The sequence below is a fragment of the Rhipicephalus microplus genome, chromosome 2, assembly GCF_043290135.1.
Source record: "Rhipicephalus microplus isolate Deutch F79 chromosome 2, USDA_Rmic, whole genome shotgun sequence".
Lineage (NCBI taxonomy): Eukaryota > Metazoa > Arthropoda > Arachnida > Ixodida > Ixodidae > Rhipicephalus > Rhipicephalus microplus.
In genome coordinates, this window is record NC_134701.1 from 250,996,676 (window position 1) to 251,020,057 (window position 23,382).

The following is a 23,382-nucleotide window of genomic DNA, read 5'->3' on the forward strand; positions in this document are numbered from 1 at the left end:
ATTCATGGTCGAAAGACCCCATGCTACAACTGATTCGTTTGACTTTACGTGAACGATTGCTGAAAGTAAAAGACCGTTGACAATGGTATGAAACAATCATCACGCAATAATGCGCGATTCTATAAGTTAGTAAAAAAAAAGTGAAAGACGAGCGATTTGACAGCGGCACGATAAGACTGATTGATTGATATGTGGGGTTTAACGTCCCAAAACCACTATTGATTATGAGAGACGCCGTAGTGGAGGGCTCCGGAAATTTAGACCACCCGGGGTTCTTTAACGTGCACCCAAATCTGAGCACACGGGCCTACAACATTTCCGCCTCCATCGGAAATGCAGCCGCCGCAGCCGGGATTCGAACCCGTGACCTGCGGGTCAGCAGCCGAGTACCTTAGCCACTAGACCACCGCGGCGGGGCGCACGATAAGACTTCTATCTCAGAACATTGACTTAAAAATAACATGCGTGAGTAGCACGAATATTCCGAGACGATCAACTGTGGCACAGAGCGATTTGGAGGTGATTCAATGTGATGCATGGACCAAGTGTGTTTGGTAAAGGTCCTGAATAGTGTGAAGCCTGTGGTACTTTGGTAAGCGATTATCGGCAGCTGAATTTATATTAAACTCGTTAATTAATTATTGGCGTCTAACATCCCAAAACCACCATATGATTATATGAGAGACGCCGTAGTGGAGGGCTCTGGAAGTTTCTACCGCCTGGGGTTCTTTAACGGGAACCTAAATCTAAGGTAATGGGCCTCAAGCATTTTCGTCTCCACCGAAAATGTGGCCACCGCAGCCGGGATTCGATCCCGCGACCTGCGGGTCAGCAGCCGAGTACCTTAGCCACTAGACCATCGCGGTGGATATAACACGAGGCTCGATCTCGATCGAAAATGTTTATTTATACAATGATAAAAAATGAAAATAAGCAGTTCTTTGGGTAAATTTAGCTCTTTTTCTTTTTCATTGCGGCCCAATTTCCTTATGGCAGAACATTGGCGTGTATATATTTATTAAATGTGCCCCTTTAGGCCGGTATTGAGTATGAAGTGAAGCAGTGTATTGTGGAATCTGTTGTCTCGTATCAAGTGAAAGGATAGAAACATGGGCTTGTTGGTATAGTTCCCAATCGTTCAGCGAACTAGGAGCGCGGCCACACACAACAGGCAGGGGAAGAACTGCTGTGTGGTTCTTCCTCCATGCTGTGTTGCCGTGCTCCCAATTCGCTGAACTCATATGTATCCAGTGGTCATAACTGGGCATGTCACTGTAACGAAGACCAGCTTGCCGGAGACAACGGGAGCGTTCTGACTGTAACCTTCGGCATGTCCACGTAAGATGGTAAGCGTCTATACTTGCGTCACTTGAATGTAGCAGTACGGACGCGTTACACCCACTGGTAAATGTGACTGGTTTTACGTTGAGATAACATCCGTTATTAGGCCCCTCCCCCCACCCCCCTGCCCGAAGCCTCCTAAGTACGACTTCCCTTCTCCTCAGTCAGGTGAAGGGGAACGGAGCACACATTGTGGTTATAAGAGGGAAAAGAAGAGAAAAGTGAGCCCCGTAGCTGTCTGCATCAGCGTGCGACACCTCAACAGTAGCTCACAAGGGATGGGGGTGAGGAGGGATTAAAAGGATAGGATTAAAGGTATATATATATAGAGAGAGATGCGCTAGGACATCGAGCGACGACTTACGAGAGATAGGACGGAGCAGACACGCCGGGGAATAAGAGCGCGTGAATCCTGGCGGAGGAAAGTTTAACGGGCTCGGATTGAGTCGCAGGGTTGAGGTGGAAGGGAAATAGATGAAACGTCTGTTTGTTATAGGAAGGCCGTGTGTCTAATGGTCATCCACAGTGTTGTGACGATCCGCAGCATGGCCTTAAATCCAGTGAGCTCAGACGCAAGTAACTTTATTACGGTTCATGGTACGTGTCGTCTCGCAGATTTCCATTACTTGATGAACTTCCTTGAGAGCCTAAACGGAAGTAGCTTAGGAATATCGCTCAATTTGTTCGTTTGTTTAGTGCGTTGAGGGCGCGTATCTTTTGATTTGATTATGTAACACGTTCGTGTGCTATTGCTAGACCGAGTTTACACAAAATTTTTTCTTCTTTTTTTTTCAGTTGATATTTCTAAATATCTTATCTTCGTCTGTGTGCTGTCGACGCACTACAGAGTTATAGCACTTATACAAGATTATAAAGTTAGCGGATATCCGCGGGTCATTACGGGACCAATTCTAGCGCCCGTATTCACAAAACTTTCTTACGCTAAAATATTCCCAGGAGAATACTTGAGCCAATCACGATGCTGGACATATAAACAGCTAACCGGCTGACCAATGGGAAAACGCACTTACATAACAGAAGTTTTGTGAATTCGGTCTTAAATTAGTTGGCAAGTCGATATTCCAACCAATCCGGTCATGCAGGCATCCTATTGGCGAACTCGGCCGCGGGCGGCGGGAATGAGAATTCAACGAAAGAAATGTGTGTTGTGAACCAGCCACGTGCCTGCATTCGCACGCAGTGCTGTAGGAATTTTCCTAGCTTGCTTCTATCGGCCAGCGTTAAGGAATCGTCAAACACTTGAGGTCATGCATCGCCTGGATTGTGCGGTATCTGTCAGACGGACAGACATCTGCAACGTAACCGTCTCAATGGAGCAGACCAGTTTATCACTGTGGGAAACGAAGTATGTCTTTTCCACGAGTCCTCGCAGTGGAATACGTGCGCTTGGCTGACAGTAATTCTGCTTGCAGCCAGCATTCTTTTTCCTCTCTCTCTCTCTCTCTCTCTCTCTCTCTCTCTCTCTCTCTCTCTCTCTCTCTCTCTCTCTCTCTCTCTCTCTCTTTGTGTAGGTGACAGCGCGCACACAAGCAAGAAAACGTGGAATAGGCACTTTAGCGATGAGCCGAGTGAGAAAAGACGCGGGTGCTCACGTCTAGAAGCGGTACAGTGCACGTATTATGTGCTATACGCCTTAAGTCTTCCTCTAGACCATAATCAGTGGATGGTGATTGGGTGACGGGAGTGTTGCATTTTTACATTACATTATTGGTGCATTGTCTGTGTCTGTCACGTAGTATGACTATTTTGTTTTTACTAATATTTTATTTCCACTTTTTTTACTTTTCTATCATGCTTACTCTTATTTCTTGTTTAATACCATAATTAAATTATATACATGTTTGTATTTTTGTTAGTTTATTTCTTTTCTTCAGCATTTCTCGTCTTTCTTTAAGTACATTGTGGCTTTTAAATCATGGGCCTCATGTTACCGTGAACCGTTATACAAAATGAGGGCAAAGTGCCTGCTTGTCTTCAATGAAAACGTGGCCAGTTATCCTTTATTATCCTTTATCCTTTATCCTTTATTCATTGCCCCACCGCGGTGGTCTAGTGGCTAAGGCACTCGGCTGTAGACCCGCAAGTCGCGGGATCGAATCCCGGCTGCGGCGTCTGCATTTTTGATGGAGGCGGAAATGTTGTAGGCCCGTGTGCTCAGATTTCGGTGCACGTTAAAGAACCCCAGGGGGTCGAAATCTCTGGAGCCCTCCACGACGGCGTCTCTCATAATCATATGGTGGTTTTGGGACGTTAAACCCCCCATATCAATCATTCATCAATCCTTTATTCATATCCCCTTTTCATCCTTAGAATGCGGCCCACCATTCACCGGCGACACTCGCTGATATATACAGCGCCTAATGCCTCGAAGAGGTCTCTATTAATAGGCCCTACAGCACTTCTTCTAATAGCCATGGAAGAGACTCACTAAACGAACTTAGTGCATCACGAGTTCACCACCGCGAATTTTTCTTTAGAATCTGTCCAGTACAAAGAATTTGTCGCACGCTGCAATCGCAATCTCGCTCTTCTCTCGTTCCGACGAAAGCGCTGGAAGCTAAGCAGGGAGGGATGGCACGATAAAAGAAAATACGTCACGCGCGTCTAGTGACCTTGAGCCCTTTTTCTCTTTTTCTTTTTCTTCGCATACGCAGCTTTTCAGTGCGATCGCGCGCTCACGGGTGAACAAGTAGCGGCGTACCGCGGCGGCCCCAGTAACGACCGAGAGCGCCATGCTCAAATCGGCCAATGGCTGATACACATTCGCTGTGACGAGTGATTTTTGAGCTTAGTGTAACTTGTCGAGATAAAAGAAAGCAATTTTTAACCGACTGAGAATTTCTTGTAAGTTCCAGGCCACGTTCTGCGCTATAACATTTTGCTCGCGTTTTCTCGGGAGCCTCGACCACCGATCGGCGGCGTTTTCTGACCATGCTCTGGCGTTTCAGGGCCCCTTTGGCAGCGACATGGCAACCCCAGCTTTCACTACACCTTCATGGAAGGTTGCATGTTCGTTTAATGCGTGCTTCCGTGTACTGATCGATTTTCCTGGAAAAAAAAAAGCTGATTTGTGTACAGGAGTTAGCCAGCTTATTGCCATATCGTAACCATCTGCCACATTGAGAAAGAGTTGGCGGCCGAGCGTGAAAGTTTACTGTGTCTGCGCGTGAGACCTAACAACGTGATCGCTGTCTTCAGCATCTTTAGATGTGGTCGTGAACGGGTACTGAAGTGAAAAGGCAACCCTTCTCGCCAAGGGCAGATAATTGTACCAGAGGCGTGCATGCGACCTTTATTTGATAGCGATCGACTTTTTTCGTCCTTGCTGAACGCCGGAAACCTTGTCTACGGCGTGAGGCGTTCCTCAAATGTGCAGCCCGGTGGCGTATGAACGTGTGTTGTTTTAGGTCACGCACAACCGCAAAACTGAAAGTCAAGCGTGCATGGAGAAGAAAAGGTGTGCAGCCAAGAAAAGTACAATGAGAAGGTTTGCAGCAATTAGAGTTCACTCTTATGGCATCGTCTTCACTAATCTACCGGATAAATACATGTATTATAGCACTTCGCAATTGCAGGCGCATTAGTGACACACCCCCTCGCCCGCAGTCCCACACACATCACAACAGTTATTGGGTACGTACGAAGAAAACCATACACGTAGGCCCGGTGCTAGAGGTTTAGAAAACACGAGATACGAGATGAAGATAATTTTCGGTGCTTCAGCAGGCAGACTTCAATGTAGATTCCCAGCCTGTTCTAAAACGATAACAACATTCAGTGTGTTGTTCGGTTGAATAAGGTCACAAACTGCTGGGAATTCATTCAAAATTTTCTGAGACTAGGTTCCCTCTAAACTTCTGACGCCTACTGTACGTTATGGCATCCCTCTATATATCTTTATACACCTTAAGAATTTTTGGGGCAGATCGGAGAGCAGCGTTATCTGTTTACGATTGAAGGCTTTGGTTTCTTGTCCCTGTTGCTGCCGAAAGAACACCTTACTCACGCGACGCTAAAAAATGTGCACCCTTGATTCGTAAACAAACTTGCCCTACTACTCCGCCTTATTTAAATGGGCTTTTTCTTCACCGAAGGTCGCGCGCGCAGAAAGTCATGTACCACGGGGCTGTTTGTTGACAGTGCCACGGCCGCTCGATCAAGCGGCCATGACAGTGCCCTTAGAGAGAGTGGGAGAGATAGATAGAGAGAGAAAATTTATATATACAGGGAGTTGGAGGGAAATGGCCAGGCGGGGGCCACTCCTTACAGACATTTATAGGTGGGTTCCACGTTACGGAAGTTTATTGGCAGCGAATTATAAACTTTTCGCCGCTGGTTCCTCTTCTTTCAAACTTGCGCTTCTCTATCGCAGCGTGGGTTAGCCAACCGGGCTAAGTCCTGCTTATTGTCTCTGCCGTTCGCTTCAAGCGATGAAAAATACATGGAGCACGACGTGTCGCTGAAGCCAATGTTTCAAGAAGCGTACTTGTCCTCTTCAAAGCTGCACCAGTGCATACCCTACAGCACGTGTATGCGTATGACTCGTATGCTTCCACGAAGAAGACAAGACCTCTTGACAAAACTTTAGCTCGAGCGACACTCAGTGTTTTAAAGATTTTAAGGCTCTCTGAACTGCGGCCTTATTAGAAGTACATTTCGCTTATCATTTTCCTTCTTCGTCTTCGTTGCATAGTCTCGAAACTCCTATCAAATTATGGTGCCTTACGCGAATTTCATTGTTATTGTTTGCGTTTGCTCCGATGTTAGTCAAAGACCTTGGCCTTGTTTGCTTCTGGGCTGTTGACTCTCTTATAGCTGTGCACTCGCCCTGATGTAGCTCCACTTCTTTTACGCAAATATCATGCGTAGGCATCTCCAAGCGATAGATTCGATTATTCATTTCACACCACACTGAGCTACCTATGACCGTGACGGTGTGCACTGTTAAAGACAATAAAGAAGGGTGTCGCCAAAATATATGCTAGGAGGTCCTTCCCTATTGCCGTGCATAATGCCTGGCACGATGAACGTGACTGAATTTCGTCATCTCAATGGAATCGCTTATTTCTGACGACAACCGCGGTATTCAATGAAGCACCTTTTTTTCCATGTTACTCGAACAAACCGAAGACCTGTATGGGCCTTCTCGAATGTCTCCTTATACAAGAGAATATGACCAAGCTTGTGGATACGCTATTAAGCTGCAATGAAGGTGTTATTGTAGTTCTACAAGACTTGCTGGTATGTAGCAATTCTTAGAAGGAAGAAAAAGAATTCATACCGGACAGCAGGGGGAAAAAAAAGACCTGGAGATGACGAAAGTTGCGCGTACTTTAAGCACCGTCCATACGTATTACCTGAACCTTTATTCATTACTATTATTATTTCGTTAAGAATAAAATTGTTTACTGCCACGTTAGCCCAAGTATGATAGATGACCACCGCGAGCGCATTGATCAATAGTCCGATAGTTCATACAGAAGGGAAAAAAATGTAAGAAACGTCGATAAGTATATAATTGCACTCTTCCTCGAATGTTGGCCATCCAGTGCAAGGGCTCTTTCGCTGCCAGAGGTAGTTTATATCTCATGGATGGCTTCCGCAACTCTCTGCAAGACCTTCGTGTCGCCATTCAACTTGCGCAGCTTCTTAAGCCTTCGAAACTTCGGTGCCCTTTCTCCTGTAACAAGGTCACGTGTTGTTGACCACGGCATTATTAATCGAAAGGTCCTGCATTATTCTAACCCCTTCCTCTTCTTCCCACTTTCTCTTTTTCCTCCTCCTCTAAGCGTCTACACGCACCTGACCGGACAGACGGATAATAGCCAGACCAACGCCTCCCAGAATCTGAAGACTGCGTTTATAACTCGCTGTCTGCACCGTTGTTGGTCACCCTGTGGTGAATATAGAACATAATTTCCGTTCATGCCTGCTACTCTTTCTCTCTACCTTTCCAGCCACTCCTTTTCTTCTCTTTCAAGCTTTCACGCCACTTCAATAAGGACAGCAGCATGGAACATTGTGAAGTCGTAGTTAACGGCACCAATATCTGAACCCGATCGCAGTCCAAGCAGTGTTCTTTTTCCAAGCTGCAAGAATCGGCACGCGAAATAGCAACAGCAATCGAAACCTAGATTAGCCTGTAGCGGGATTGCAAGGGCACTGTGTCTTATAGGTCTGATAGAGAGTCCGGGGTTATACATACGATGTGAGAACTGGTCCGGAAGGAGGCCGCAAGGACGCGACATTGAACACATTCGAACGTGCGTCCGCTGTAATTCAAGAAAAAGGGTTGTTGTACACCTTCCAGGCAGCGACTCAAGCATAACCTCGCTCGGGAGTGAATGAGGGGGTTCTACATTATGATTGCTTCTGCAATTTTTTCGCATTTCGTTATCCAAATGTCGGGGGCTTGCCTGTTTTGACGGTAAAGAGTAAGGAGAAGCTGTCGACCGTGTCCAAGGTCCGATCGCGTGCTTTTTGTCGCTTTTTTGTTTTTTAACAAAGCATAAAATGGCGTCAGAGATCTCGTTGCAGTTCACGTGAACGCTGCCGTGGAGTAGGTGAGTGTATGTGAGCGCGCTAAAGAAAAAAAAACAAGAGAACAAAAGTGCGCCGAAGGGCTTAATCGCCTATAACGCTATCTCATGAGTATTTGTATGGAAGGATGCCAGCCGTTTTTCTTTCCTCTATAATCTTCGACCACTGGGGTGCGTCCTTCACTGCGTATATTGCGTGTGGATCAAGACAAGGCCTACCTTCTGCATTTGTTGCTGTGCAGATATCACTTTAAAATGATGTGCAGACTAAGAATTGAAAAACAAAACAGTCATTTGGGTCTATTTTTGCCGTGTGCATAACTCATACGCATCTGTCACTCCTTATAGTCCCTGCCCCGCAGCGGTGGTCTAGTGGCTAAGGTATCGGCTGCTGACCCGCAAGTCGCGGGATTGAATTCCGGCTTCGGCGGCTGCATTTTCGATGGAGGCGAAGATGGTGTAGGCCCGCGTGCTTAGATTTGGGTGCACGTTAAAAAACCCAAAGTGGTCCAAATTTCTGGAGCCCTCCACTACGGCGTCTTTCATAACAATATGATGGTTTGGAGACGTTAAACCCCACATATCAATCAGCAAATTTTAAGAGATTCGTTCACTCTCTTTTTGGAGAATCGTATAACGCATGTCTTCCGAAATAGTTAACATGCCTCTTTAAAGAGAGTTTGAGGCTTATGCACGTAGTACAAAAAATTCAATTGGATTTCCTTTCTTTCTTAAACTATGTGCCTACACGAACAGTACGATACTCGTCTATACTCAAAAAAAAAAATGGTCGCGTATTTGCGTGCTTTGCTGTCGTCCAAAGACCTTTTGTCTTTTGCGATAGTCTTTAGTTTTTTGCGATAGTCTTTCGTGCATAGCGTCACATTTTCAGCGCAGCCTAAGGAACACCAGGGTCTTTACAATAGTGTATCTATGTATCTTCCAGTAAAAGTGCACACCACCTAATATTTACGTGTTGATGTTGCGCCTCATATGTGCGTTATATTTGCTTTTTCATCGACAATGTTCACAAGTAAGTACGCAGCCACCAGATCAAGAACGCTGGGTTTTCAGCAAGTACTTAAACTTTGGCCAAAACTCTCAGTCATGTGACAGACAGACAAAAAACCAAAACTTCTTCGTTCAAGTACGCGAAGAAAGACTATCGCCTTTGAAAAAAAAAAGTCTACGTGATACCCTTTTTGGTCTGTCTTGTCGCGTACATAACTATCTTTAAAAAGTCACATTGACTTTTTCTTGGGTCCCACAACACTCCGACGAAAGTATAACGTTTTCCAAAGAAAGTTCGTGTCTCTTTGAAGATAGTCACATACGTGGCAAGCGGCTCACAAAAAGGAGTCAAATTACTTTCATTTTTTTTTAAGTTTACGTAATATACTGTGGAGTGCTGCGTTTGTGCCGTTGACACGAAAATTCAAGGGTGTTAGAAACACGTTACTAAAATTGGCGCTATTAAAAGCAAAACGAACAAAAAACGCACACCCAATAACTGGCGTTGTGACCGCGTTTTCCTGTGATGTGTTTTGAGTGCACTCTGTTACGCAAGTGCTCTTTTTTGTACGCTTTCTCCAGGTGTACATTGTCGTCGATTACATTACTGGTGCGCGTTACAGAAAAAGAAGAGAAAAGGGGGTAACCGATTACATCTGCAATGACTCCGTTAAAATAGTATGATTGCACTGAGTAGTATTGAAAATTGCGCAAATCGGTAACTATTCATTTTTTAAGGTAAATAGTGCGAAAAACTAAGACAGAGAAGTAGAAAGACACAGTACAACTGCTGTCGTGCGCCTTAGACTTCAAGGCACAGGACAGCGCTTGTCCTGTCTCGTCCTACTTCTCTGTCTTCGTTTTTCACACTGTTTACATTAAAAAAATAGTATGATGCCGTTCAGGGGCAAAAGAATTATCGGTAAAAGCAACTGAACAATTACTACAATGCGACTATATTCGGCGAAGCACTTTGCCCCCAACTTTCACTAGCACTGCGCAAATACAGTAAAGCTTATAGCAGGCTTTTACTAATAGAACTACAGTGGTAATTTCGCGCATATACTTACTTTCTCTATCTTTAATGGTACTACTACTACGCATCACCTTTACGAAGGAGAAGTCGGTGCGAAGGTTCAACGCAAGCGTCCAACTCACAGTTCCTGTTTCCTTTTTTTGCTTTGGCATTTTTCTTGCCTCGTCTATGAAGCGCTGCCAAAGTATCTAGTACAGTGATTATAAAAGTAGTCGGTCTGGCTCTTCGGTTGCTTTATACGAAGTCCATCGCGCCGGTCTGCAGACACGAGTGGCGAGAATGAAAAAAAAAACCCATCTCAATGTGTGCTCCGAAGGGCACACATTGAGAGGTGGTGCAACGCTTAAGGACCTTGCGCACGAGGTGGTGATTGCTCAATGTCTGTCGACACGATGCGCAGCGTTTCGCTGTTGCCCCAGGGCATCGGAGATGGCGATCCTGTTGTCATGGGCAATAAAAGACTATAGACTGAAGAGTGTAGTTCATATTCACCTTTTCATAAACGCCTCCCTGGGCGCAGCCATAGCCCTCCTTGGGCTGTGCAAATTGGCGCGTCCCCTCGAAAATGCACTGGCAACGCTGCGCCTTTAGCCTTTGTACTCCCGCTCATTGGCGTCTGATATAGAGCTACAGCAACGTATACAGTGTAAGTGAAGACCCAGACAATGATTGAAGTTACACCCACGCCAACGCTCAGTGCGTCACTTCTTAATACGTGCTGTTTTGTGCACCTTGGGCCTCATTATGTAATATACCAACACCCCCCAAAACGCTCCGTTACTGCTAATGAGACGCTGAAAGTTTAAGAATGGCTCGGACTTGTACATATTAATCGTCAAAACTTCCATAGAATCTCGGTAAAAGTTCCTTGACGCTGATGTCATCCCGAGAAGTTTCACGCTGATACGCCTCGAGGAACCGCCAGTTACAATTCGTAAGTTGCGATATGCGCAGGAACATTGTGGAGTAGAAGGACGATTAGGGAATTTTATGCTGGTGTATTATGTAGTTCTATTGCTCGTGTTAGTAATGACCACGCCTTCGAGCTATGATGCGAACGACTACAGTTCTGCTATGCGTTTTTAATCGGCAGATCCCACGTACAGTGGGAATCGATAATATGCGAAACACAAATGAGAAATGCTGATATGTCGCTTTAATATCAGCACAACGTTAAGAGGCGGAGGTAAACGATGCCGTACATGACTTCTGTGTCATGATTATCATGTTTGAATGTGTCGTTTACCTTCGTCATCTATTCACGTCACATGATACAAACTTTAGTATACGTGGAGCTAGCGAAACGGCCGTGAGCGCATCAAGAACGCGGCATGTAGTCATCTTGTTGCATGACACGCACGTCATGATTTTCATGTTAGGGTCTGTCCCTTGTGTTAGCCATGCAATCATGCCATACCATACCAGTTTCGCAACATGCCATGTGAACGAAACCACCGGAAGAGCTGCAGGACGATGAAATGTAAATCACGACATTCATGACATACATGTCATGATTTTCATGTTATGACTGGTCGAATATGTTCTTCATGCCGTCATGGGTATCCATCCTATTATCGAAATGGCCAGGAGAGCTAAAAGTCGTAGGCGGATAGATAGATAGATAGATAGATAGATAGATAGATAGATAGATAGATAGATAGATAGATAGATAGATAGATAGATAGATAGATAGATAGATAGATAGATAGATAGATAGATAGATAGATAGATAGATAGATAGATAGATAGATAGATAGATAGATAGATAGATAGATAGATAGATAGATAGATAGATAGATAGATAGATAGATAGATAGATAGATAGATAGATAGATAGATAGATAGATAGATAGATAGATAGATAGATAGATAGATAGATAGATAGATAGATAGATAGATAGATAGATAGATAGATACGCTCAATGTCGCCGAAGTTGGCTAAGAAAGGCTTCACATTTGAAAAGTTTGGCTGCTTAACGAAAATTCGAGAGCCCTTCTCGTATCTAAAAAATGTGGGCACGCAAAGCTTGGCATGTGCGTTCCTGATGTAATCTTTCTTGCGATTTCTTTGTTTCTTTCTTTCAGTCGCATTGCGCAATCCTTCTTTCAAACTTTTTTCATTTCTCCGAACCGGTAATTTGACCTTCAGCCACGTACCTAAGTGCAACACTTAGGTTGCTGCGGGCAACGACGGCGGTCATCAGTTTATATTCATATAGCAATGAATATATTGCAACGTAAAGTTACAAATATCCTAAATAAAAGATCAGATTGCCGCATCAGGAGAAGCTGATTTATGGCAAGCTCGTAATTGAGAAAACATCAGTTATTGAAAAATAGTGCACACAAGTACACTTGTGACCAGCGCATTTTGAAAGGCCGCATTTCTACACTACCACCGGCACCTGATAGATGAGTCCTTTGTTGCTTTTTTTACTAAAGCTTGTAAGCTTTGTGTCCCAAGGGATGATTTCAGCTCTCCCATAGTAGAGTACCGTGTACTCTAAATAGTTAACTACTTTTCTTATACACACTTCGCTTGAAAAGGCTGAAAAGCGGAGTTCTTGGCAATACAGAAAAATGTCAACGAATGGACGCAGGTTAATGATGAGAAGACCTTCGTTTGGTAGTGCGAAAGGCAAGGATGCGTTAAGCAATAAGCTGTTTTGATGGCCAAGACATAACGACAGTGACATCCACTGTTTCTCCTTGCAAAAAAAAAAAAAAAAAAAACAACGTTTATATCCAATCCTATAGCCGTCTTTACTATGACGTGACAAGAGGAGCATCGTATAATCGGGAGCCGACATTCGCAAGTGAAGCTGTTTACCGGCTCGCTGTCTCTGCCGCATTTCCTATGTATAAACATGTCCGGCCTGTCGTTGACACGAAAATTGCTACGTACCAAGGCCTCGAGATTCATCGTGTCAAAAGAGTTGTTAGAAAGATTACATTAGAGATGGCGCTGTTCACTGGCGCATGACTGAACAATCATGCCTATCCGAAAGAAAACGCCCAAAGCACGAGTCATACATAATTATACGTGTTGTTTACGGCCGTCTAGACTCAACTGTACTACCATATCATCAAAGTTATTAACGTAACTACACCACTCATCGTCGGTGTTCTTTATTTCTCCTCGATCGCGCTGGTAAGCCAGCAGCTGATTGCTGCATTCCCTGGCGTAGCTAAGGGGAAGATGGGTTCGAAACGCGAAGTTGAGGGGTTCGAAGTTCTCTTTCGCGAAATTATTTTACGACCATACATAACGTTTGATCGAACCTCCCACCCCTTCACCGAAAGAAATTTCTGACTACGCTTCTGGCTGCTTCTGAGGTTCAACAATCTGCGCAACGGGTAAGTTGCCAACGAAAGCCTCTCGGCCTCAACTGACGAGTCCGAAAAACCGCGACATTGTTTCTGCTGTCATGACCGCTGAGATATATGGTAAAAACGTGCAGCTTGAGGTTCCCTCTACGATCGTATCTGTCTATGTCATGCTACCTAACATCATACGAAATACAGCGAGCCCTGCGTATATGACTCATGGTGACATGTGTGCTTCGGCAGCTACTCTGTATTTACTGGCATTCTTCTAGAGTCCATAGGTTTAAAGGCACCCATTTACATACATTTATTATGGGCTCAGGTTGGCAACGTGCGGAAGGTGTTCTTGGGATGGCAACGATCTCACATGTGCTGGCCATGACCGAGGTCTGTAAAATTTCACCCTCGCGAAGACGCATGCTGGTCTTGATATATATGCGAAAAACATAAGATGCACGAAACACAAATCGCGCAATGTGTGGTTTCATCCATCTTATTTTATTTTTTTTCGTGCTGTCCTGTGGATTTAGTTTGATGCACACAAGTTACCGCGTATCTACAATGTATCATATGACTATTGCAAAATGTCACGTGTATTGTGTATAACCACGTCTGTCAATTGATTTGTATTGGTGATCTGCAATCTAGTGTCAAAAAGTGAAAGATGACGCACTCTGGTGATATCAAGCCCAGCCGCTCTTATATAGGCCCTGCGCGGCCTTTCCATCATTTACTCTGACGAAGGCAGGCCCTCCAGCTGAAACGTGAGTAAAAAATGGTTTTCGCATGTTTGTCGTCTTCTTTTTCTGCTGCATTTCCTACCGAAACCACTTGGGAGCGCAGCGCCATCCGCACATATACAACAACGATCTTTCAACGAGTCGCCCCGCCGCGGTGGTCTAGTGGCTAAGGTACTCGGCTATGGACCCGCAGGTCGCGGGTTCGAATCCCGGTTGCGGCGGCTGCATTTCCGATGGAGGCGGAAATGTTGTAGGGCCGTGTGCTCAGATTTGGGTGCACGTTAAAGAACCCCAGGTGGTCAAAATTTCCGGAGCCCTCCATTACGGCGTCTCTCATGATCATATGGTGGTTTTGGGACGTTAAGCCCCACATATCAATCAATCAATCGTCTTTCAACGAGTGGCGCTACTGTTTTAGCCTCGTTATTTTCCTACGACCTCTGTCACTCAGACTACAGCTGTCACACCTTTGAAAAAAAAAGGGAAAAAAGTATGAGGGTGGGACTGCGGAAACAACACTCACGTTCTCCCCGTATACAGCTGCCTCCAGACGGTGCGACGTCGTCGGCGCCGCGAAGAAAATGGAGAGCAAAATACGGTTTCTCAGTCACTGCTCTTGAAATCGCGGTGACTGCATCTTGGTTGACATTGACTTCTCAAGTTCTCGCCCGGGTCTGCAATGGTCGGTGCCACTTTTTTTTTTTTTTTTTTTCTAACACAAGTGAGAAAAGGCGCGCGTGTCTTCGAAGGTCGTCAATAACGCCGGGAGTCTACAACGCGTCCGTCGGGGGAGAGCCGCTAAGGCCCGATAAGAACGAAACCGCTCGCGCGCGTACAATAAATGACGCAGCCGCCGCCGTCGCCAACCGCCGTTGCTGCAGCCGCCTCTCCTCTCACTCTTTCACAACTTCTCACTCTCACTACTTTCGCCCTCGCATTTCCGGCTTAGGATCTTTCTCGTCTCTCCGTCTCTGTCGATGTTCACGAAGGCCTCGCAGCAACGGCGATGGTCGACATTGGTGTGCACCGATTGAGACGGAGCGCGCGCGCGCGTTTCTCAAATAATAATAATAACAAAGAAAATCGAAGGGCACCCACTAGCCGCGTGGCCTTCCTTCTCCGTACGGACCTTGTTCGTCCGTGCGTGTGGTATGTGTGCGTAGCACGCGGATCACCGTTTAGTGGCGCTATCGCCCATCGTCCGCACAAATCTTGGAGGACGGATCCGGCGGGCGCGATTGCGGGCGAAGTAAACGACCGAGCGGGCCCTGTCACGAGAACGGACGAGCTTGAGGGAAAATTCCCGGAGAAAGGCTGCTTCGACGCAGCTCATTGGAAATCCTCCCACCGCTTCGCCGACAAGCGATGACGATAGCAGATATGCTACATTGGGATTTTCTCCCCGAGGTTTCGAATCTTTAACGACCGAATGAACACTGCTGCTGTGAACCTACGCAAACGACGACAGTTGGGTTGGGGCATATTCTACGTTTTCTAACGTTTTCAGTTGACGTCGTGGTACACGAAAATAGGAAAACGTTCCTTGAAACCCGAGATAACGTCGCATATGTGTATCTCTTAGGTAAAATCGTCTTTAATTCTCGCGGGCCTCCAGCATTTTCGCCTCCATCAAAAATGTGGCCGCCGCAGCCGAAATGTTGATTGATTGATTTGTGGGGTTTAACGTCCCAAAACCACTATTTGATTATGAGAGACGCCGTAGTGGAGGGCTCCGGAAATTTTGACCACCTGGGGTTCTTTAACGTGCACCCAAATCTGAGCACACGGGCCTACAACATTTCCGCCTCCATCGGAAATGCAGCCGCCGCAGCCGGGATTTGATCCCGCGACCTGCGGGTCAGCAGCCGAGTACCTTAGCCACTACACCACCGTGGCGGGGCGCAGCCGAAATGTGATCCCGCGACCTGCGGGTCAGCAGGCGAGTGGTTTAGCCACTAAACCATCTTGGTGGGGTGAAAAATCGTAATAGATGTTTTCGTTCTATTGTATTTCTGTTGACCTTTACTATAATGTTTGTTGAGAGGTAATTATTACTTTTGTAAGAGATGTAGAAGAAGTTCCTTGCAAGCTTGTATTTGAGCTACATGCTCAAGAAAAAAAAATCACAATTACAATGAAGTACGAAGACTGCATATGGATTCTGTCCGGGGGGGGGGGGGCGGATTTATACAAGCATAGCAATAGATCGTATTTTCGAAATAACACTCTTGTTACAGGAACATTTCGCGTGGAGGTTAGAGCCACATTCAGAGACTATGCCTACTTGTTGGAATATCCACCCACCTCTTGAACGGCTGAACAACGAGTTGTGTTCGAAAAACCGGCATGTTTAATAACACGTTTGTGAATGACGTCGCTCATATCAGCCCTCCTGATTCTATTTCGGGAGCTTGCTCGGCAAGCTTCTGATGCTCGCGCCTTGTTCGGCGGCGGCGTTTACACATATCCGGTGATTTCCGAAATTATCTCGGCGTGCGTGCCGAGAAAGTGGCGCCACTCACGTGCACCTGCTTTCTCTTCGACAGGAGCTCAGGCAGTCGAACCTCTTCGTTACCGCTCGGCCGCACGAACACATAAGACGCCAAGGCAGCAGCGAGGCGGGCTCGCCGCCAAGGCCTTGTGGTTACAGCTCGAGAGGCTTAAGGAAAGAGGGCTTGCCGTCGAGCAAACCCGGAGCCGCGGGCCAGCGAAGCAGGTGCGCCGTCCAACGGACCCTGCGGTGAGAGGTGGCGAGGCAGAAGCGAAACGGAAGTGGCGGCAAGATAACCCCAGAAGGAGTGCAGGCACAGTATGTCGCGGCCAAGAGCCAAAAGCGGTCGCTAACTGACGTAGGCGGCGCCGACGCGCGCTTCAAGTGCCAATTCCTAGATCACACGTTCGGCCACAGCTGCAACGCATGTTACCGCTTGTGGTTCGACAACAACGTGACCATAATCGCAAGCATCCGCAACGAGCAATCCCGCGCCAACGCCGTTGCAGTCCTTCAACGACAGTTCCCTGTCGCTGCCACATCATCGGCGCCGCCACCAGAATATGGTGAGTACAGTTTGCTCCGCGTGTAAGAACGAGAGAAGCTCCTGCGATGGAAGTGGCATGAGAAGTTCCTACGATGAGTGTTACGCACGAGTACGGAGGATTCGCAGATTATCCCATCATCTGAGAGCAAGAGCTCCTCTAACATCATTCACTTTGTGGACATGATGATGATTTTTCTTCAGGCCCTGCTTCGGATCTCAGATGTACGCACTGATCAGAACCGTCAGAGTACGTGACATGAATTAATAAAACAGCAATGGCAGCTGATGCGTAGTAGCAATGAAACCACTGTTAATATACCAGTAATACGACGTGATGATGACGCAAGTGTTACGAGTGCTATAGTCAACTTAAAGATGTCCTGTGTAGGCAACAACGCGATGCTGGACGAAGGCTGCTACGTGACACCTTTTAAAGACATGCTTACAGGCGCATGTGCTACTCCCTTTCACAAAGTACAACGGCAGCGCCCTCGGCTCCTGTGTCAGCTGTTGCGTGGAGCTCACGGCATGGCCCGTGTGTGGCGACACGGAACGACTACTCCGTGCTCCTATTCACTGGCTTGACCTTTATTGGTGTTCCCGCACGCCATCGCGTGTCATCGTGTGTCACATTTGTCTCAACGGCTGATTGCGCAAACCACTCTCTACTTAAAATTCAGTTCGTCACAGTGCGTCACTGTGCTATCAACCGTGCAAAGCTTAGCGTACAGTCGGACACCTAATTTGCATTCGCCGTAGGCTGCATGTCATCAATGTGACAGTAAGGAAACCATCGCCCACATACTTTGTGACTGTCCGCATTACTGACAACAGCTTTCGGCCACGTTAGCACAGCCCGATAACCGGCCGCTTTCGGAGCAGTCAATTTTGGAGTGCCCGAACGTTCGACGTCCCAGCCAGGAAGCGACGAAGGCGCTGCTGAAGTTTCTGCGGTCAACCGGACTCGCAAGACGACTGTGACCCTCTCGTCCGTGCTTCAGTGGGTGCGCGTTTTCTATTTTCTTGTATTTAACCATACCTTTCCCTCCTTTTTTCCTCTTCTTACCTTTTCATGCCCATTTCCCTTTCCCCAGTACCAGGTAGAAAACCGGATATTTTCTTCAGGTTAACCTCCCTTCCTTTCACTCAACCTTATTATCTCTCTCTCTCTAAGCTATACGTGATAAAGTGCTAAGCTAACTGCAGGGCGGCCACTATATATATATATATATATATATATATATATATATATATATATATATATATATATATATATATGTATAAAATTAAGGTAAAGGGTATACTTAAGGGCTCGTTTTACTGTGTTTCACACAATATTAATGAGATGTAACAGACAATAATGGCATGGAAAGTATAGGGGAAGAAATTAGACCGAATGGTAATGTAAATATGAAGAAAAGTGGGTGAAAAGATAACTTGCCGTGGGCAGGATCCGATCCTGCCCACGGCAAGTTATCTTTTCACCCACTTTTCTTTCTTCATATCTACATTACAATTTGGTCTAATATCTTCCCCTATACTATCCTTGGCATTATTGTCTGTTATATATATATATATATATATATATATATATATATATATATATATATATATATATATATATATATATATATATATATATATATATATATATATATATATATATATATATATATATATATATATATATATATATAATATAGACCTGCGTCTTTCCGTCCGCACCTGCTGAGTGAGTCATCAAACTAGGCGGTCACGAGTTACGAGGAACCGACCCACGACTTTAGTAGCTTCGCCTCTGAAATAAATCGCTCTCTTTACACCCTGGAAATTTGAGGGACCCGCGAGTCTCCCAGGGGAAGCCCCGGTGTTTATCACTGGATTTGTGACAGAGCCGTTCCACCCTGTGAATGGGAACTACCAGTGAACCAACCTGTGTGGCTCTGTATGGCACAGATGTAAGACTGAACTTTCTTGACAGCTACTCATAAAGATGCAGGAATTCGCTTTTTGATACGGCGCATGTTTTTTTTTCTCAGAATTTTCATTTGAATAGCACGCGTCTTATTACTGCGAGATGCGTCATCTTGTCTGGCTTTCCGCGTGCGCTCGGCGTTTCGTGCATGGTCTCGAGCGATTTGTGCACCACGCGTATTTTTTGCGCAATTTCCGTTTCGCGACACTCTTAGTGAAGCAGGAGGAGTGGGATCTCACCAATGTCTGTAGCAAATACGTGTGTTTTTTTTTTCGTGGACCCTTCTAGCAGTGACGGTGTAGAGGAGCACTGGAGCTCGTCCAATTTCTGGGATCAATACGTTACACTGTATAGGACAACCTGCCTATAAGGGAATTCGTGTATTCGTTTCGCGTCGGCATGATGAGTATCGCTGTAGAAATAAAGATGAGTGAGTGATTGGGCGAGGAGCTACGGTAGTGGGAAGATCACTAAACTACCTTCTCCCTCTGATCGCCATGTTATCTCCCTCTGATCAACATTGAAGGAAAGGGTAATGTCACCCGATGCATCTCACTGGCTTTCATAGAAGACTCACACGAGGGGCTGTCCTTGCATTTATTTGGCATTTTGTGGATTAGAGATTCTTCCTGCAAACACTTGAGTGGATGGACAAAGACATATATCACTTAATGAAGCGCTCAAATGCAAAGAAAAAGAAAATGGAAACATTAGGAGCTGCCGTAGCAGCAACTGAGTAGTGGAATTGATGATGATGGTTTTTGTAGTAGTAGCAGTAGCAGGGAACGAAATATTAGAAGAATGAATCACGCACTCATTAACTTTGCTAGATTTAGACAAAACCTAATGAAAGCACCTGCCACGGTGGTCTAGTGGCTAAGGCACTCGGTTGCTGACCCGCAGGTCTCGGGATCGAATCCCGGCCACGGCGGCCGCGTTTCCGAAGCCCGCCACTATGGCGCCTTTCATAATTATATTGTGTTGCTGGGACGTTAAACACCACCAATGATTAATTAATAAAACCAGCAACACAAAACGAGGCCAAAAAAGCCAGAAGCGGCTATATAAGTGGATGAAAAAGCACCAAAACCATCTAATTGCGCATTGGCTGTTCTCCCAATTTTGGTACGGCGGAAGTATAATACTATTATCTAAATGCAAGCATTATCGGTATTGTTAATAATGAATGAAACAAGGGTAACTTAAGGGCTCTTTTTTTTCCTTGTTAGACACTACCTTTATGAGAACTGACTGTCTGTTAGTTATCATCAAAGTTGTGTGTAGTGCGTAGTATTAGTCGTATCAGTATGGCAATAGTGTAACAGTTGTTCTGACAGTTGTAGCGATTGACCATGTAGTTGCAATATAGTAATCGAAAAATTGAAGGAGGATATTGTTGGTGGTAGCACCGCGGCTGTCTGGAACGGTGGTCAACGTATGGACAGGAAAGGCAGATATCAGGAACTGAAGTTTCACTCGAGGATGCAGCTGCAAAACACGGCCACTTGGCGATTTTTGACGGCGGCGCGTGTGCGCTTATGAGTCAAGGCTCCTGCCTCGTCCTCGTAATGAGCGTAGGGATCGCGGAAGTTTCTTCTGCTCGCGAAGTAAGCAGCGTCGCTTAGGGCAACGCTATGCGCTCAGCTTTCGTGCATCGCCGGAAATTACGCTCTTACCTGTCGGAGTCTGATGTCGGACATTGCTATGTTAGGATGCATCGAATGTCATGATCTGCTTACGAGGAGATCAAGTTTGATCACTTGCTGTCACTTATCGTGCACTGAATCCAAGGTGAACTACCATTTCCGCATTTTCGTTAAATTGAATCAAAGCCGGGATTGAACTGGTGACCTCCGCCTTAGTATAAGCGCAACGCCAACGTAGAGTGCAAAGAAGTGGAACGACCTGCTTAGAGCCAACCTGCAGCTACTTGGCCGGAAGAAAAAGCTTTTCGCCAGAACAACACTCTCAAAGTCCACAGATTAGTTCACCGTGGCCTAATCAATTGTTCCCACGTTATATTCGATCCCATGGTCCACTTCAGAAGTGGTGCCGCGTGTGGCGCTGGCCTGGTAGTCACACATTGCCTTCTACGTATTCTTCGCCTTTTTCTGAAAGCTTTCTGCGTCTCCTGTAGTTTTGCATTGCCTTTTGAATCGGCCCACCTTTCATTAGATGAGTACGTCATGTGGTGACGTCATCACGCGATGTCACTTTAGGGGGCATCATGGTGATTCCACAAATTTTAGCCAACCTGTGACGTTACGATGAAGTCATGCGGTGACGTCACGTGATGATGATTTTTTTGTTTCAATCGTGTCTATGCCCACGTGGCCGCTGCTGATGGTGTTACTCTTCGCGTTTAACGAAGCTTGCAATTCTCCGTCAAACTAAGGCTTTCGCCCTAATAGAGACAGGCTGTGGTCAGCAGAGTGGTGAGGTCACTGTTATTCGACTCCTGTGGTGGTGCTTTGTCCACGGAGTCTGTTGAAAAGGCCGTTCCCACGATTAAGTGAAGTCGGAGAAAAAGAAAGGGTCTTCCCCGACTTTGCCTGATGTAGTGCGGCCACCGCTGGAACACGTCTGGCGCGATGCCGAATGCTTAGCAGTGCTCATGCTGCAGCACGCGCGGGACCAGGGCGGAACCCTTGGGGATAAGGGAAACACTCTGAATATCGAATTGGGCTATAGTTGGTGAGGATTCATTGAGGTTGTAGCACAACAAACTATGACACAGGATAAACAGCCTGTCCTGTGGGGTTCTCGTGTCGCGCTACCACCCGACTCCAGGCGCGTCAGGACAAGACATTCCCGATAGCAACCTGCGACCTATGTTTGAAGCCGGTGAACGCTATCGCGTACGTCTGAAGTTGGATTCATTTCAGCCAATGCGTTCGGGTGTAAATAATATACAAGCGTCATCCAACGTTGATGGCAGGATTATGGTGTACTTCTTTGCGGGCTAATATAGCTGCTTTATCGATGCGTTCATTGAATATAAGGAACAAAGTCTCGGCAAATACTGCAAAATGAGGCAGTTTCACCTCTAAAAGTGCTCGTAAGACGCTCTATATGGCTGTAATTGTAACCATCGCTGCAGAAGCAATGAGCATGCCGATCAGAACAGACTATACCTGCTCAACAGGGCAATCTTGACCGCACCGCAAAACACAGAGGCGTTCGTGAGAAATAAATTCCAGCCAATCATTATGCGGAGCACATCACCACCAAAGCTGGTTTCATAATCAAAGAGAGCACTTAAGAAAGACGTGTTTTGCGAATTCGATTCCGGCTTGGTATGCGACGACTCTTGCAAACATGCGAGCTAAAGGCTGGAAACAGCAATGAACGAGAGAAGCTGCTGTGAACGGGTGCGCGTGAGCAGCATGTCCGTTGGCTCGCAAAGACTAATCGACCAAAGTGAAATGAGCCATACGTCTGGTACTTATATGGCTACGATGTTTTCTTGCGACGCTGGCTGCACGTTTGGTAGAGTACACTTCGTTTCACAATCATATGTGTCATAACTGCAGTGTGTTTATTTCCTCGTACTACGCGTTCCTCGCGGTCAGGTTCTTCGTCTGGTGGGACGCAGCCTTGAGCGTTAGAGGAGCACGCCTCCCATGGATAGCTCTCACACGAGCGCAACGTTTCAAGGGCGGAGCACTGTAGGAACCCGGCTTGCCGTCCGTCCATGTAGCTCTTTCGGCGTCATCATGCTCACAGTAAAGCGTTTATTACAGGCCGTAACAAGGCTTCCAAAGCTCAATACTGAGTTAAAATGAGCGATCAGGGTCTAAAATGATATGATTAGCTCAAATAACCGAGGTGTGACTGCAACAATTGACTTAAAATTGCTGAAAAACATTTCAGATACATGCGGCTGACTCCGGAGCCACGCAATAGAGGGCGCTACCGTCTTGCTCAGCGAGCAAATGGCCGTCCCCCTGCGCTACGTCACTAGTGCAATGGGGGAAGCACCTTGAAGGGACTCGCTGTAGGTAAATTGTACCTCGGCTACTGTAACAAGCAGGACGTCAATAAAATGCAGGAAAAAAATTGGCAGCATATCCACAGAGTGAATGATGGAGAGTGGGGCGAAGCATTCGTCCGTCCATTCGTTCTTGCTTCCGTCCGTCCATGCATCCGTCTGTGTGACCGCCCGTGCGTCCATCCACTCGTCCGCGCGCGCGCCTGTTCGTGCGTCCGCACGTTCATCTGTGCGTCCGTCCCTGCTTTCGTCCATGCGTCCATCCATGCATCTGTCTGTGTGTCCGTTCGTCCATCTATTCAACACTCCAAGTACTCCCATCTCGCATCTTTTCATCATATATTCCCCATATATAAGCACCGC

At 46.2% G+C, this 23,382-nt stretch overlaps 1 protein-coding gene across 1 annotated transcript in view; it reads right to left on the reverse strand.

The window, feature by feature from the left end:
• Positions 1-23,382, reverse strand: part of LOC119170137 (uncharacterized) — a 70,287-nt gene that overhangs the window by 15,895 nt on the left and 31,010 nt on the right. Inside the window, exon 7 of the mRNA XM_075885901.1 lies at positions 4,293-4,353. Within this exon, the coding sequence (XP_075742016.1) occupies positions 4,293-4,353 (61 nt within the window). The remainder of the gene's footprint in view (positions 1-4,292; positions 4,354-23,382) is intronic.